Here is a 15,185-nt window from a genome sequence, read left to right as displayed (position 1 = left end):
GGTATCTGCTTTTAGGAGAGCCCTAGAAGCTAATAACAATAGTGTATCAGTTTGTCTGCTGGGTAATGAGGTGGCCAAGGAAGGAGAAGTGGTAATAGTCCTCCTACCCAAGTGACCCAGACTGCTCCTCCTGTCTCAGTGACCCTGATTGCTGTCTTGTGACCTGCTCTCTGCAAAATAACACTGTGATATAGATATTTTTCTATGAGAGGAAATAAAAATCTCTATCACTATGTTAAATTACCATCCATAGCAGAGATGTGCAGAACCTTATTTAATCCACCTCAGCCTAATAGCTATTTAGGCTGGATTTAGATTTTAAGGTTTAAAGCAAAACATTTATGACTATATTTTCTGTACATATTTGAGTATTTTTATAGGATAAAGTGCCAGTGGCAAAAGTTCTGTATCAAAGTGTATTCACATTAACGTTTGTGACATATTGCCAAAGAAGGTACCAAATTACAGTCCCACCAACATTTGGGAATTATCAGTGTTTTATAATTTTCATCAAGGTATCTTACTTTATATGTATATATATATATATATATATATATATATATATATACACACACACACACACACATACATACATATATATACACATACATATATATATATACACACACATATGTGTGTGTATGTATATATATATCTCCTTCTTTTGAGATGGTCATTTTGAGAAAGGTCACAATGACTCCAGAGAAATATATCAAATTATATCTATTTCAGATATTTTCACTTTTATAGAGGTAATAAAATTCTTACATAGCATTAATATCTGGTACCATTTGGCTTGGATAACAACACAAGCATTCTAAGTTGTCTTCCTAGAGATCAAAATTCATTTTCCATTGGATGGTATAACATATAAAAACAGTTAGGTCTCATATATTAAAATGGGCAAATGCAGGATTTCATTTCACTCTTATTCTATAATCTACATTCCATTCACAGAGCAAAACTCCTCAAAGAATGAAAACCAAAAACATAACAGAGAAAAAGAAAATATCCAAATCAAGGTTAGAATTAATAATCTCTGCATATAGTACCACACAGGAAATTCCGTACAATTTCACACAGAAAATTTCCCCTGAAAGAATGAAAGAAGCAACCACCAAGGCAGCTTCCTCAATACAACCCAAAACTAAAAATCTCCCAAAGTCAAATGATAATAACTCATCCACTTATGAGGTCTAAGGAGCCAGTGGGATTTGAAAATTTTTTGTAAATATATTATCTTTGCAGATAATCTTGATTTAATTTTACTTCTCATGAGCCCAAGAAAGTGTCCCAACTTCAATACCTCAAAACATCTTTCCTAAAGAACATTCACACTTAGACACTAATTTTTTTTATTAAAAAAGTATCATTTAATAAGTATGTTTTGAAATACATAGAGGTGCACAAAAATATTAGAAGTTGAGGAGGGAGGAGATTAAAAACAAAGAATACCAACTTGCCCTTCCCATCAGAAATGAACTTAGACTTTATTGAAAGCAAAACCTAAATTATACAACGAAGCAAAAACTAGAGTGAGAAAGGAGAAGATGCTGAATGAGAACAGATTTCTGAGGGAAGACAGATTTAAGGTAACCAATTAGCACCCTGGTGCTCTGATACATGCTGCCATTAATTGCATCAGCATAGGGAAGGGAGGAGTATCCTAGCAGAGCCTTACCCAGAGACTGCTTTTAAGTCCTATTCCAGAAATTCATACATTTAACATGATGTCAATAAATGCTGATGGGACTCCTGAGCGGTCATTTGAAAAAAATTCATTTCCTACTTAACCTATTACATAAATATAAATTCCAGGAGTCAAAGATTTAAATATAAAAAATTTGAAAGCAATTAATCCATAAAGTATTAGAATAAACACAGAAAAAATTTTAATCTCACAGCAAGAAAGTTTTGACTTCTTTACTATCTATGATATAAAATGCAGAAACTACAAAAGATGGATAAATTCAGCCATGGAAAAGCACACTACCCTGCTTTTCAAAAACAAACAAAAAGGGACACCTCCTGCCTAAAAGCTGAAAGACTAATGACAAATGGGGAGAAAACTCATTGTAATGTATACGATTGACAAGGAGCTATTTTTAGCATTTCTGAAGAGTTGATACAAATCGATAAGATGAAGACCAACAATCCAAGAGAAGAAAGGTCTAAAGTCATCAACAAGCATTTCATAGAAAATAATACATAAATGGTTCTTAAGCACAGGGAATGAAGCCCAAGCTTATATTACAGTAAAAGAAAAAAAGAAATGTAAAAAAAATTAAAATGATAAACTCCATTTTCTAGTTTTTAAATTGGCGAAGATCAATACAGTAGATTAATAAAAGGGAAATAGGCACTTTATGCACTGCTAGTGGAAATGTAAAATGGCGCCATCTGACAATGTTTCCTAAAGTTAAAGAGGTATAACCTCTGATCCAGCAATAATACTTACAGAAATTCATCTTATAGCTCTCCCTCACACATGTTGGTAATGATGCAGTACTGTTTGCAATAACCAAATAGGAGGAGCAACAAATATGTCCATCCAAAGGGGCTCATTGAATAAAAATGGTATCTTTAATTCAGAAGTCCATGCAAAACGAATGTAACAATTATTTCTATACTAGCATATTGTTACTGAATACTCTCCAACATGCATTTTTAAAATAGAAAAGCATGGTACAAGGGTATTACGGTTGGATACCATTTTTGAAAAAAAAAAAAAAGAATAGTGGCAGGAAATACATAAATGAGTTTATATTGTATATGCATATGCACACACATACACAAACACCATCTCTGGATGGTGTGTAAGGACTGGTATCAGTGGTTCCTTTGGGTGATGAGAACTGAATGGCTGGGAAACAAATATGGGAAGGACTCACTGTTCACTGCGTATCTTTCAATACCTTTTGAAATCTGTATCATATGTATAAATACCTACTAGAAAAACCAATTAAATGCTTTTTAAATGAAATGAGAGGGGAAAAATCCATACTAAAGACACAGAGATTTGGAGGCATGATGATGCTTTATGGACCTACATAATGATTCTAAGAGTTTATCTGCTTATTTAAGGAAAAGATAAATCAACGTGATGTATCACATCAGCAAGAGAAAGGATAAAAACCATATGTTCATTTCAATACATGCAGAAAAACCATTTGAAAAAGTACAACATCCAGGGCTCCTGGGTGGCTCACTCAGTTAAATGTCCGACTTTGACTCAGGTCATGATTTCATGGTTCGTGAGTTCAAGCCCCCCATCAGGCTCTGTGCTGACAGCTCAGAGCCTGGAGCCTGCTTCAGATTTTCTGTCTCCCTCTCTCTCTTCCCCTCTCCCACTTCTGCTCTCTCTCTCTCAAAAATAAAAAAATTTTTAAAAAATTAAAAAGGAAAAAAAAGAAAAAGTACAACATCCATTCATGATAAAAATCCTCAACAAAGTAGGGTTAGAGGGAATATATTTCAACATAATAAGGGTCATCTGAAAACACAGAGCTAACATCCTACGCAATGGTGAAAAACTGAAAGTGTTTCCCTTAAGATCAGGATCAAGAGAAAGATGTACTCACACCACTTTTATTCAACATAGTATTGGAAGTCCTAGCCACAGTAATCAGACAATAAAAAGAAGTAAAGGTCATCCAAATCGGTAAGGAAGAACTAAAACATTCATTATTTGCAGATGGCATGATTCTATGTTTGGAAAACCTTAAAGACTCCATCAAAAAACTACCAGAATTGATAAGTAAATTCAGTAAGCTTGCAGGATACAAAAATCAATATACAGAAATCTATCTTATTTCTATGCATTAATAATAAAGTAGCAGAAAGAGAAATTAAGAAAACAATCCCATTTACAATTGCACCCAGAAGAATAAAATACCTGGGAATAAACTTTAACCCAAGAGGTGAATGACCTATACTCTGAAAACTGATGAAAGAAACTGAAATGACACAAAGATGTGGAAAATATTCTGTGCTCATGGATTGGAAGAACAAATATTGTTAAAATGTCGATACTACCCAAAGCAATCTACAGATTTAAGGCAATCCCTATCAAAATATCAACAGCATTTTTCACAGCACTAGAACAAATAATCCTAAAATTTATATGGAACCACAAAAGACCTTTAATAACCAAAGCAATCTTGAAAAAAAAAACAAAAAACAAAAAACAACCTGGAGGTATCACTATCCCAGATTTCAAGATATACTATAAAACTATAGTAAATCAAAACAGTATGGTCCTGGCACAAACACAGACACATAAATGAATAAAACAGAATAGAGAGCCCAAAAATGAACCCACGATTATGTGGTCAATTAGTCTACAAAAAAAAGGAGGCAAGAATATGCGATGGGAAAAAGAGTTTTTTCCTGATATGGTGTTGGGAAAACTGGACAGCAACATGCAGAAGAATGAAACTAGACCACTTTCTTACAACATACACAAAAATAAACTCCAAATGGATTAATGAACTAAATGTGAGACTAGAACTCACAAAAACCCTAGAAAAGAGCACAGGGAATAATTTCTTTGACATCAGCTATAGCAACATTTTTCAAGATATGTCTCCCAAAGCAAGGGAAACAAAAGCAAAAATAAAACTATTAGGAGTGTATCAAAATAAAAATCCTCTGCACAGCAAAGTAACCAGTCAAAAAACTAAAAGGCAATCTACTGAATGGGAGAAGATATTTGCAAATGACATATTGGATAAAGGGTTAGTATCCAAAATATATAAAGAGCTTATTCAACTCAACACCATAAAAACAAATAATCCAATTAAAAACTAGGCAGAGGACATGAACAGACATTTCTCCAAAGAAGACACACAGATGGCTTACAGACACTTGAACAGATTGCTCATGCAACCATCAGAGAAATGCAAACTGTCTCACCTGTCAGAATGGCTAACATCAACAACACAAGAAACAGATGTCAGTGAGGATGTGGAGAAAAGGGAACCCTCTTTGACTGATGGTGGGAATGCAAACTAGTGCAGCCACAGTGGAAAACAATATGGAGATTCCTCAAAAAATTAAAACAGAATTACCATGGGATCAGGTAATTCCACTACTGGGCATTTACCCAAAGAATATGAAAACACTAATTCAAAAAGATACATGCCACCCCCATGTTTACTGCAGCAGTATTTACAATAGCCAAATTATGGAAGCAGCCTGAGTATCCACTGATAGATGAATGGATAAAGAAGATGTGGTGTATATCTATAATGGAGTATCATTCAGCCATACAAACGATAAAATCTTGCCATGTGCAACAACATGGATGGATCTAGAGGGTATAATGTTAAGCCAAATAAGTCAGTTGGAGAAAGACAAATAAATACCATAGGATTTCACTCATATGTCGAATTTAAGAAATGAAACAAATGAACAAAGAAAAAGAGAAGACAAACAAAAACAGACGCTTAAATGTAGAGAACTGGTGGTTACCTGAGGGGAGGTTGGTGTGGTGATGGGTGAAATAGATGAAGAGGTTTGAGAGTACTCTTATTGTGATGAGCACTGAGTAATGTACAGAATTGTTGACTCACAATATTGCACACCTGAAACTAATATAACATGGTGTGTTAACTATACTGGAATTAAAAAAAAACAAAATTAAATTTAAAAATAATAATAGATATATAAATAAAATAAAGAAAAGCTATAAGGGCAAAAGCTAGGATCCAGAGTCTACTAATGTTTCTAAATTTAGTTCCAAACATAACTATGTTGGAATCTTCTGTGTCTCACTGTAATAAACTCAGCATAGTTGCAATATACATATTTTTGTTGAAATACAATAAATAAACACAAAAACTGATGTATATTGATAAAGAAGATAAAATTAGAATTCACCGTAAAAATCAAATACTCTCAATATCACTAAGTTTCACTATAAGCTTCCAAAAAGAACTTCCAATAAAACAGTCAAAAGAACACAAGAAATTACAGGCACAAGGCCCTAGACAGGAGGAGCACTGTCTAGGACAGTAAAGGACAAATAAAGTAGGAAAAGGACAATAAAGGGCCTGGAAGGGGATACTTTCCAATTTCAGATATGGAACCCAGGGAAAGACTCTTGAGAAGGTGACAGCTGAGTAAATGCCCAGAGAAGATAAGAAAGCTGCAGACCATGCAGACACAGGGAGGGGTGGGACAGAGCACCCCAGCACAGGCAGTGGCAAGAATCCAGGCCCCAGGGGGAGAGTTGCATGGTATCTGAGGACCAGGGTGGAGTGTACTGTGGCTAGGATGGAATTGCGGAAGGAGACAGAGATGGGAGATGAGGCCTCAAAGCTCGGGATGGGTTTGTGCATGAGGTGAGCAGACACTGGGGCATGGAGCGCCAAAAAGCGGTATGACAACTTGCATATTCATAGCTTTGCTCCTTCAATCATCTTGAAAGAGACAGAGGAGGGCAAAGAAGGAAGCAGGGAGATGACTTAAGAGACTGCAACAACCCAGAGGAGAATGAGTACCTGGAAACGTCCTGACAGTAGAGGTGGCAAGAAGTCCTGGACCCGTGTGCATTTGGAAGTGGAGCTGCAGAAGGGAGGTTACGAGAAAAAGAAGAGTTGAGGACGTGGGCATGTACTCAAGAAGGTGGTTTCCCTGTCCTGAGATGGGGAAGGGTGAGGAAGAAGAGGGAGGGTTAGGAGCTTGATTCTGCCACGCCATCAGTACTCAAGTAGAGCCACGGCTGTGGCAGCAAGGGGGCTGTGGGATGCTGCTGTGATGAAGAGGTGGAGAGTGGGCTGCAGACAGTTTTAAGAGGTGTCAGTGATCGGCTAGTATTTACAGCAAAAGATGAAATGGAAGGACCAAAGGGGTGAGTGAGGTAGACAGGGTAGAGAAGAGGTCCAGGACGAGCCTGGTAGCACTTTAGTATTGAGAAGCCAGAGGAATGCATGAGGAGGAGCAAGAGTGAGCACTGTACTACAGGGAGACACGATGGCCACACAAGTAACCACGAGAGGAGCAGCGCGGAGGTGGCTGCAGATGCTGGAGGTGTGGTGTGGGGAGTGCTGGGTGGAGAATGGGGGGCAATTTGGCCACAGTGGGAAGAGGAAGTACCGTCAAGATTAATTAAAAATTTTTTTAACATGGTAGAAAAATAATGGCATGGTTTTAGGATGATGAGAAATTTCAGAAAGAAGAGAATTAAGGGCATTATATTCTCGAGTAAGCCGCAGAGAATGACAGTTGGCCATTACGTTATTCACAATATCCTCAAAGTGAAGGCACCTAACTATCTGTCAATAGAAGAACAGATGGATATAATTGCATAAATTAATACAATGGAATACTGTCTAGCAATAAAAATGGACAAACCGTTAAATGCCAAGGAAACTGATGAATCTCACAAGCATAATATTAAGTGAAAGTACTCAGGCAAAAGAGAATGCATATTTTGTGATTACTGTATGGTTCTATTTATATGAAGTTTTCAAACATCTAAAGGAGTCTACTGCATCATCAATCAAGATGATAGTCAACTGGTGTAGGAGGGAAAGGGGGGAAATGAGAGGGGATTGGGGTGGCCCCAGGTGTGCACTGTATTCTATTTCTTGGACTGGACAGCAATTACATAGTCACTTTGTGATTATTTGAAGAAATGTATACTTATAATTTGTGTATGACACTGTAGGTGTCTTATACTGTTCAATAAAAGATACATTAAAAAAAACACAACAAAGCAAAATGAAATAAAATAAAATGTAGGTTACCCTATGATATCCACAGACTGTGGAAGAATTTAAGTAAACACTGAGAACTCACTATGGACACAGTGAAAATAGATCCCTGCTCTGGGAGGGAAGTTTTACTTTAAAGACCTGTAAGTCAACTTCAAAGCTAAGAATTTGACAGATGAATGAAACTCTTAAAAATGTGCCAACAAAATTAATAGTTAGTTCTTAAAACAAGGCTGCTCAAACATTCTCTCAAAAATAATATGATTTTCTTCTTCTTGTAGTAAAAAATAACACCCTATGGAAAAGAAAACAAACATGTATCCTTAAAAATATTTCTGACCCATTAATGACCATTTATGCTCCTAAAGATTCAAACCCTATTATGTCTTAATTTATGCTTTTTATCCCTTTCAAAGTGATTAGCAAAGAAATTTTTTTTTTCAACGTTTATTTATTTTTGGGACAGAGAGAGACAGAGCATGAACGGGGGAGGGGCAGAGAGAGAGGGAGACACAGAATCGGAAACAGGCTCCAGGCTCTGAGCCATCAGCCCAGAGCCCGACGCGGGGCTCGAACTCACGGACCGCGAGATCGTGACCTGGCTGAAGTCGGACGCTTAACCGACTGCGCCACCCAGGCGCCCCAGCAAAGAAATATTAAATTAATGTGTATTATCATACAGTCACATTAATGCCTCTTACTAAAATTGAATTTCTAAGAATAAAAGCCATATTTCTTAATATACCACTTAGAGAGGAATATTGATATGATTGTTTCTCCCTTGCCTTTCTGCCCTTAAATTGTAAAAAAATTTCCTGCCAAAAGTACAAACAAGCATTCAAAGACAGTTCAGTGCTTCTGTTACATAAAATCGATGTCAAATCCTGGCTTCTTTCTCCTGGCATTTCTCCATAATAAGGTGACAAAAATGTTCATGATAAAAATACATTTTGAGACAAACTCAGTTAGTGACTGCTACAATCAGTTCTTTCTACTCACCAGGGAGGGTAAATATGGATGATGTCTTGGGGATGTCCCCTGAGATGGCAAGCAGTCTCCTTGGTGAACAGCACCTTCAGTCCAGTCCTGGGGGCCTGACCTAGAGAAGAGCTGTCGGCTTGCATCCCTGCTAACTGCTCACACATAGCAACTTGGATGGTGCATTCCTCATGCAGCTCTAGAATTTTCACAACTAATATGCCAGACTTTCTACCTAGAAGGTGAAGAAGAAAAAAACAAGCAAAATGAAGTCTAATAAACATAAGGTCCAACTGTGAATAAAATGTCATGAAAAAAAAGAATCACATTAAGATAGCTTTAGGGGCACCCAGGTGGCTCAGTCAGTGAAGCATTCGGCTTTGGCTCAGGTCATGATCTCACAGTTTGTGAGTTTGAGCCCGGCGTCGGGTTCTGTACTGACAGAGTTTGTCAGGTTCTGTGCTGACAAGTTGGAGCCCGAGGCCTGTTTCAGATTTTTGTGTCTCTGTCTCTCTCTGCCCTTCCCCCACTCTCTCTCTCTCTCTAAAATAAATAAACTTTAAAAAATTAAAAAAAAATAAGATAGCTTTCTCCACCTATAGAAAATGGTCTGTATACTTTGCAAAGTAGAGAACAGATAGTAACATACTCACTGTAACATCTTTCAATTAAAATTTTATTTTAAGCAACGTAAAAGATAGTCTTCCATCATAAAGAAACATTTTTGTACACACAGAAAATTTAGAGCCATCATTTCACACAGCATGGTTTTACGCCAAATCTTGAACTCTTCTGATAACCACAACAAGGGAAGTATGGGCACTTATTGATTCTTCTTTCTTATATGCTCCCTCCACCTCATTACCTGCTTTGACTCTACAGGAGACGGGCTGGTTGCAACTGTTCTAATGATCATAAAGGTTAAAGGGGAGGATTTCTGAGGAATGTTGAACGCTAGGGCTTGAGATTTAAATGGGTGGAGGGGCGCCTGGGTGGCTCAGTCCATTAAGTGTCTGACTTCGGCTCAGGTCATGATCCTTGGTTTGTGGGTTCGTGTCCCGCACCCGGTTCTGTGCTGACAGCTCAGAGCCTGGAGCCTGCTTTGGCTTCTGTGTCTCCCTCTCTAGGTATGCCTCCCCCACTCATGCTCTCTCTCTCTCTTTCTCTCTCTCAAAAATAAATAAACATTAAAAAAAATTTTAATGGGTAGAATTTGATCTGAATTTAACTACTGATTAATTAAGGTGGCCAAGGGGCGCCTGGGTGGCTCAGTCGGTTAAGCAGCCGACTTCAGCTCAGGTCATGATCTCGCAGTCTGTGAGTTCGAGCCCCATGTCGGGCTCTGTGCTGAAAGCTCAGAGCCTGGAGCCTGTTTCAGATTCTGTGTCTCCCTCTCTCTGACCCTCCCCTGTTCATGCTCTGTCTCTCCCTGTCTCAAAAATAAATAAAACATTAAAAAAAAATTTTTTTTAATTAAATTGGCCAAGTTAGATAACATTTCAACCCCTCCGTTACGTGTACCTCAAAGAACATTTATTTTTTATTTTTTATATTAAAAAAATTTTTTTTTAATGTTTATTTATTTTTGAGACAGAGAGAGACAGAGCATGAATGGGGGAGGGGCAGAGAGAGAGGGAGACACAGAATCGGAAGCAGGCTCCAGGCTCCGAGCCATCAGCCCAGAGCCCGACGCGGGGCTCGAACTCACGGACCGCGAGATCGTGACCTGAGCTGAAGTCGGACGCTCAACCGACTGAGCCACCCAGGCGCCCCTCAAAGAACATTTTTAAGAATTCAGCGAGAAAACTGAGGTTGACAGTGTATGTAACCTAAAACCCAGATGTGTCCCAGAAACTGCCACAAGCACCAGGAGACCTAAACAAGGATGCATACCTCAGGACTATTTATAAGAGCAGAGAAGTGTACCGAACACAAATCAACAGGAGGAAGGGTAAACCATGCTGTGTTCATACAACAGAACACCATACAGAACTTAACACTAGTGGGCCAGATGTCTATGTATCAGCATGTAGAGATCTCATAAACGAGAGGGGATAAACAAGATATTCAGAGCATGATATGCATAATGTTATTATTTTTTGAAACCTAGAAAACAATAAATTATTGTTGTAGATATATATGTAATACGAGTATATAAATATGGCCAGCAGGATACATAGAAACACATACCTAAGGAGAAAGAAGAGCATTTCACACTTCACATCGTTTCTATTATTAAAAAATACGGGGGCGCCTGGGTGGCTCAGTTGGTTAAGTGTCCGACTTTGGCTCAGGTAATGATTTCACAGTCCGTGAGTTCCAGCCCCGCATTAGAGTCTGTGCCGACAGCTCAGAGCCTGGAGCCGGCTTCGGATTCTGTGTCTCCCTCTCTCTCTGCCCCTGCCCCACTTGCACTTTGCCTCTCTCTCTCAAAAATGAAATAAAAACAAAAATTTTTTTTAATGTGAATCAAAAAAAGACCAAAGATTAAAACACGTTATTAATTCTAGGTGGCGAGTACACTTATGTTTTTCTGTTTTCTGTCTTTTAATTAAAAAAAATTAAATGAAATAACAAAAGCTAAGTATCTAACATAGTTCCCTGCTAATTATATAATAGATACTGATATTAGTTTCTTTACCACTTTAGCCAACTGGTTAACAGTGAATAATGAAAATTAATATTTAAATAACATCAAAGTTTTAGTTACATAATTTAATTTCATTTCCATTTTTTTTCCTCTTCAGTTTTCTTCATTTTCCACTCATCCCTAGTTTTCCATTCCTTCCTTTCTCTAAGTGTCAGTAACATGTGTTCGCATATTAAGCAAGGCCACATCACTGCTCCAGAGCACCGCCTTCAACTACTGTTTCCTCAGGTATGTACCTATCTTGCTACTATTTCTTAAGGTAAGGAAGGAAACAGAATGGGGGAAGGATGTGAACAAGCACAATGTCAGGCTGGTACTAGTCACTATGGGGGAGGGAAGTGGAGTAATGAAAACAAGTGTTACAGAAAGGCACTAAGTAGGAAGTAAGCGTTGCGCCTCCTCTACCGTGATTGTTGTTTCTTTAGTAAAACGTAGCTCATCCTCAGTTGGTGAGCAGGAAAACAATTCAGGATAACGTAAGACATCGCTCTGGTGCACACACCATCTTTCCCATGCAGGGCAGCCAGATCAGTGGTTGGAGAACAGCAGCAAAGGGAAATGCCCTAAGTTTAGGGGCTGCATTAACCACAGGAGCATTTGTGGACATATTTTAAGAATTTTTAAAACTTGGACCTGTGCTCAGAGCTCATCCCCCAAAACTGTGCAGCACGCGTGGCACCTACCCCATCAACCACTGACAACAGTTGCTGTTTGGAGCTCCAGGGCCCATGAGATCAGGTGGCCTGGCTGTGTGTGGCTGAGTGTCTGCCATGGCACCCTCCAGCCACGCTCAGTGGCTCGCCTGAGCAACCTGAGTTTTCTCCTCAGGCACTAATTATTGTCTTGTGTGGCTCTAAAGTGAGATAGGTTTTCAGTAGTCTGCCAAACTCTATAGTCCCTATAAACCTCCAACAGATTTTATAAAGGCAAGACATTACAGAAACACACAGTTATTACTCCCAGGGATACTTACATATCTGAGATGAATCATATTGCTACTAACCACACTCTCTTTGAAGATTTTTATGATAAATCCTGCCAATATTCCTAAAACTATGATTTCTGCTGAAGATTTGGAGCACTAAATGACTTGTAAAATAAACATGTTTCACGGTATTGGCTATCACCACAGCCTGTGCGCTGCAGCACAGAATAAACATATATATATATATATATATATATATATATACACACACACACACACACACACACACACACACACACACTTTTATTTTAGAGAGAGAAAGAGTGCATGAGTGGAGGAGAGGGGCAGAGGGAGAGAGAGAATTAAGCAGCTTCCATGCTCAGTGTGCAGCCTGATGCAAGGTTCAATCCTACAACCCTGGTATTATGACCTGAGCCACAATCAAGAGTAGGATGCTCAACCAACTGAGCCACCCCAAGAGTAAACACACTCAATGGTACTACCACCACAGCCCTGGTGTACTGTGGATGGAATAAAAACGTGTTGCACGGTATCACTATTACCACAGCCACGGTACACTGCAGCATAGACAAAATAGAAAAAACATGCCTTATGGGACCACCAACAGAACCCTGGTGCACTGCAATGTAGAACAAACATGCCAGATGCTATTGACGATCACTCTTGTGCACTGCGGCATAACAGCACTGACTGTCACCCAAATCCTGGTGCACTCCAACAGGCTTGGTGACTTACATACAGGCTTGGCGAAGATGGTGATCAGTGCCATCCTGGATGTACTACGGGGCTCCAATGTTCTCCAAGAAGCACTCTCAAGTCTCTCATACGGAACACTGTCCAATACAGTTTTAGGGACACACCAGCAGCCTACCTTCCCTCAAGAAAATAAGGCAGTGTAATTTCCTCTTTGTGTGAGAGATAAAAAAGCAAAAAGCAACCTAGGACAAATGGTGAATTTGAAACAAGCTTTAAATCTGGGCATAAGAGATACTGGTTTTACAAACAAAGATTATTTTGTAATTAAATGGATGATACATAAAAGGCATTTCTGTGCTGGCAAAGCAAAATTTTCCAAAAATTTGTGAGTCTCGGCCAAAATATAACCTTGTCCAGGAAGGGTTTACTGAATCCCAGCCAGAAGCAACTACTCCTTCCCTTTTGAAATCCTCAAATACCTTATTTATACCTACCTTCTTTTTAACAGTGTCCTCATTTTTTTTCATGTTTATTTATTTATTTTTAAGAGAAAGAGAGAGAGAGAGAGAGAGAGAGCGCGCGCACAAGTGGAGGAGGGGCAGAGAAAGGGAGGCAGAGAATCCTAAGCAGGCTCTGCGCTGCCAGCACAGAGCCCGATGCAGGGCGTGAACCCGTGAACCAAGAGATCACAACCTGAGCCGAAGTCAGACACCCAACACTATCTTCATTTTTAAATAGAGACAGTATTATCCATCCTCAAGAACACTGCAAATATTGAGAGAGGGAACACAGAAAGACCACAGTGCAGGGCCTAGTCCATCACACATGAAACAACAGCAGCCACTGTCACCATGGTCACTGTCATTGTTACTAACTTTTTCCAAGGCATTTTCAAATCTATTATCATACTTGACCTACAACAACCCTATGAAATAGGTAAGGAAGATATTAATCTCCATTTTTGGCAGATAAGAAAACTGAAAAAGTTACTTGCTCACATGACTTTCTTAAGGTCAGAGAGAATTGCTGGTAGGTCGAATCCTAGAAATCGAGTGTTATCGAAAGACATGGACCAAAATTTCTCTCAGGTAAATACTGGTTAAAGATAGGAAATTGTGAGTGATGCTTTTTTCCTAATTTATTATGTTAAAACATGAGACTTATTTAAAATATAAAGAAAGCATAACCAGCTGAGAAATGGTTGCTCTCGCTTTGGCAGGACATGGTCAGAGTGTCAATACTGATTGCTGCACTGTAACTTGTCATAGTTCTAAATACTGAAGAGTACCACAGAGGTCAACTGGAGAGCACAAATATTAACATAAAACAGCAAAGACTAAATGATTAGGAAACAGGAATAGCAGGTTCATACAGAAGGTATACTACAGGGTCTTGTAAGTTCTATCTGTGTAGGAACAACAGATAAAGCAGTTCTTAGTTAAAAATGGAAAATATTTAAGGCTAACATTTGCCAAATGAATATGTGAAAGAATGAGTTATTTTATCAGCTAACTGCTCTTAAAAGTATTTGGTTTTAAATGACCAAGAGGCCACAAAAGAATCAAGTAAATGATATAAGAACAAAATGTATCTGAGACTACTGGACTTATTTGAAATGTACAGGTTGCCAGGGTCCATTTATATACAAGTCAACTCAAATCCTCTTAAGTAGGTTATGTTGATAAGTTAATAAATACTATGATAACTTTCACAAACATTTACACAAGAAATACTATATAAGAAATTAATCAACACTATATAAGTAAGTACCAGGTGAAACAAATTAGTATGTGGGGAGATACTGAAATGATCCTCCTATAGAAGACAGAAGCATCTGTAAGTTTTTCTAAGAGAAATACTTTACATAATATAATGTTGCACTAACTTTAAGTTACTCCATTTAATTATCCAAACATTGGCTACACAGTAATTTGGAATTTCCCCCTATATTATTACCCTGTCTCTCTTCATCTTCATAGATATCCCAATCTATACAGCATCCTGTCCTCACCCATCATGTACATGCACACACAGACACATGCAGACAGACACACACACACACACACACACACACACACACACACACACACAGGTTGGGTGGATAGCACAGCAAGGCTCAGGAATGGACATCAGGAGATTTTAATGTCCACCTGCTTCCAATACAGGTAGTACCTCTGTCCTGAACAGATACTCTGAT

General features: G+C 38.4%; 1 protein-coding gene across 2 annotated transcripts in view; it reads right to left on the bottom strand.

Moving 5' to 3' along the window:
* Window positions 1-15,185, bottom strand: part of SPIDR (scaffold protein involved in DNA repair) — a 501,036-nt gene that overhangs the window by 268,430 nt on the left and 217,421 nt on the right. For both annotated transcript variants that reach the window (XM_047073908.1, XM_047073910.1), the window contains exon 8: window positions 8,718-8,931. In XM_047073908.1, the coding sequence (XP_046929864.1) occupies window positions 8,718-8,931 (214 nt within the window). The remainder of the gene's footprint in view (window positions 1-8,717; window positions 8,932-15,185) is intronic.

Source organism: Lynx rufus, unplaced genomic scaffold, assembly GCF_022079265.1.
Source record: "Lynx rufus isolate CCGP_SWC_20201006 ecotype Redwood Valley unplaced genomic scaffold, mLynRuf1.p SCAF_12, whole genome shotgun sequence".
NCBI classification, from domain to species: Eukaryota; Metazoa; Chordata; class Mammalia; order Carnivora; family Felidae; genus Lynx; species Lynx rufus.
Note: the sequence above shows the minus strand (reverse complement) of the source record. Positions and strands in the feature narration are given on the sequence as shown.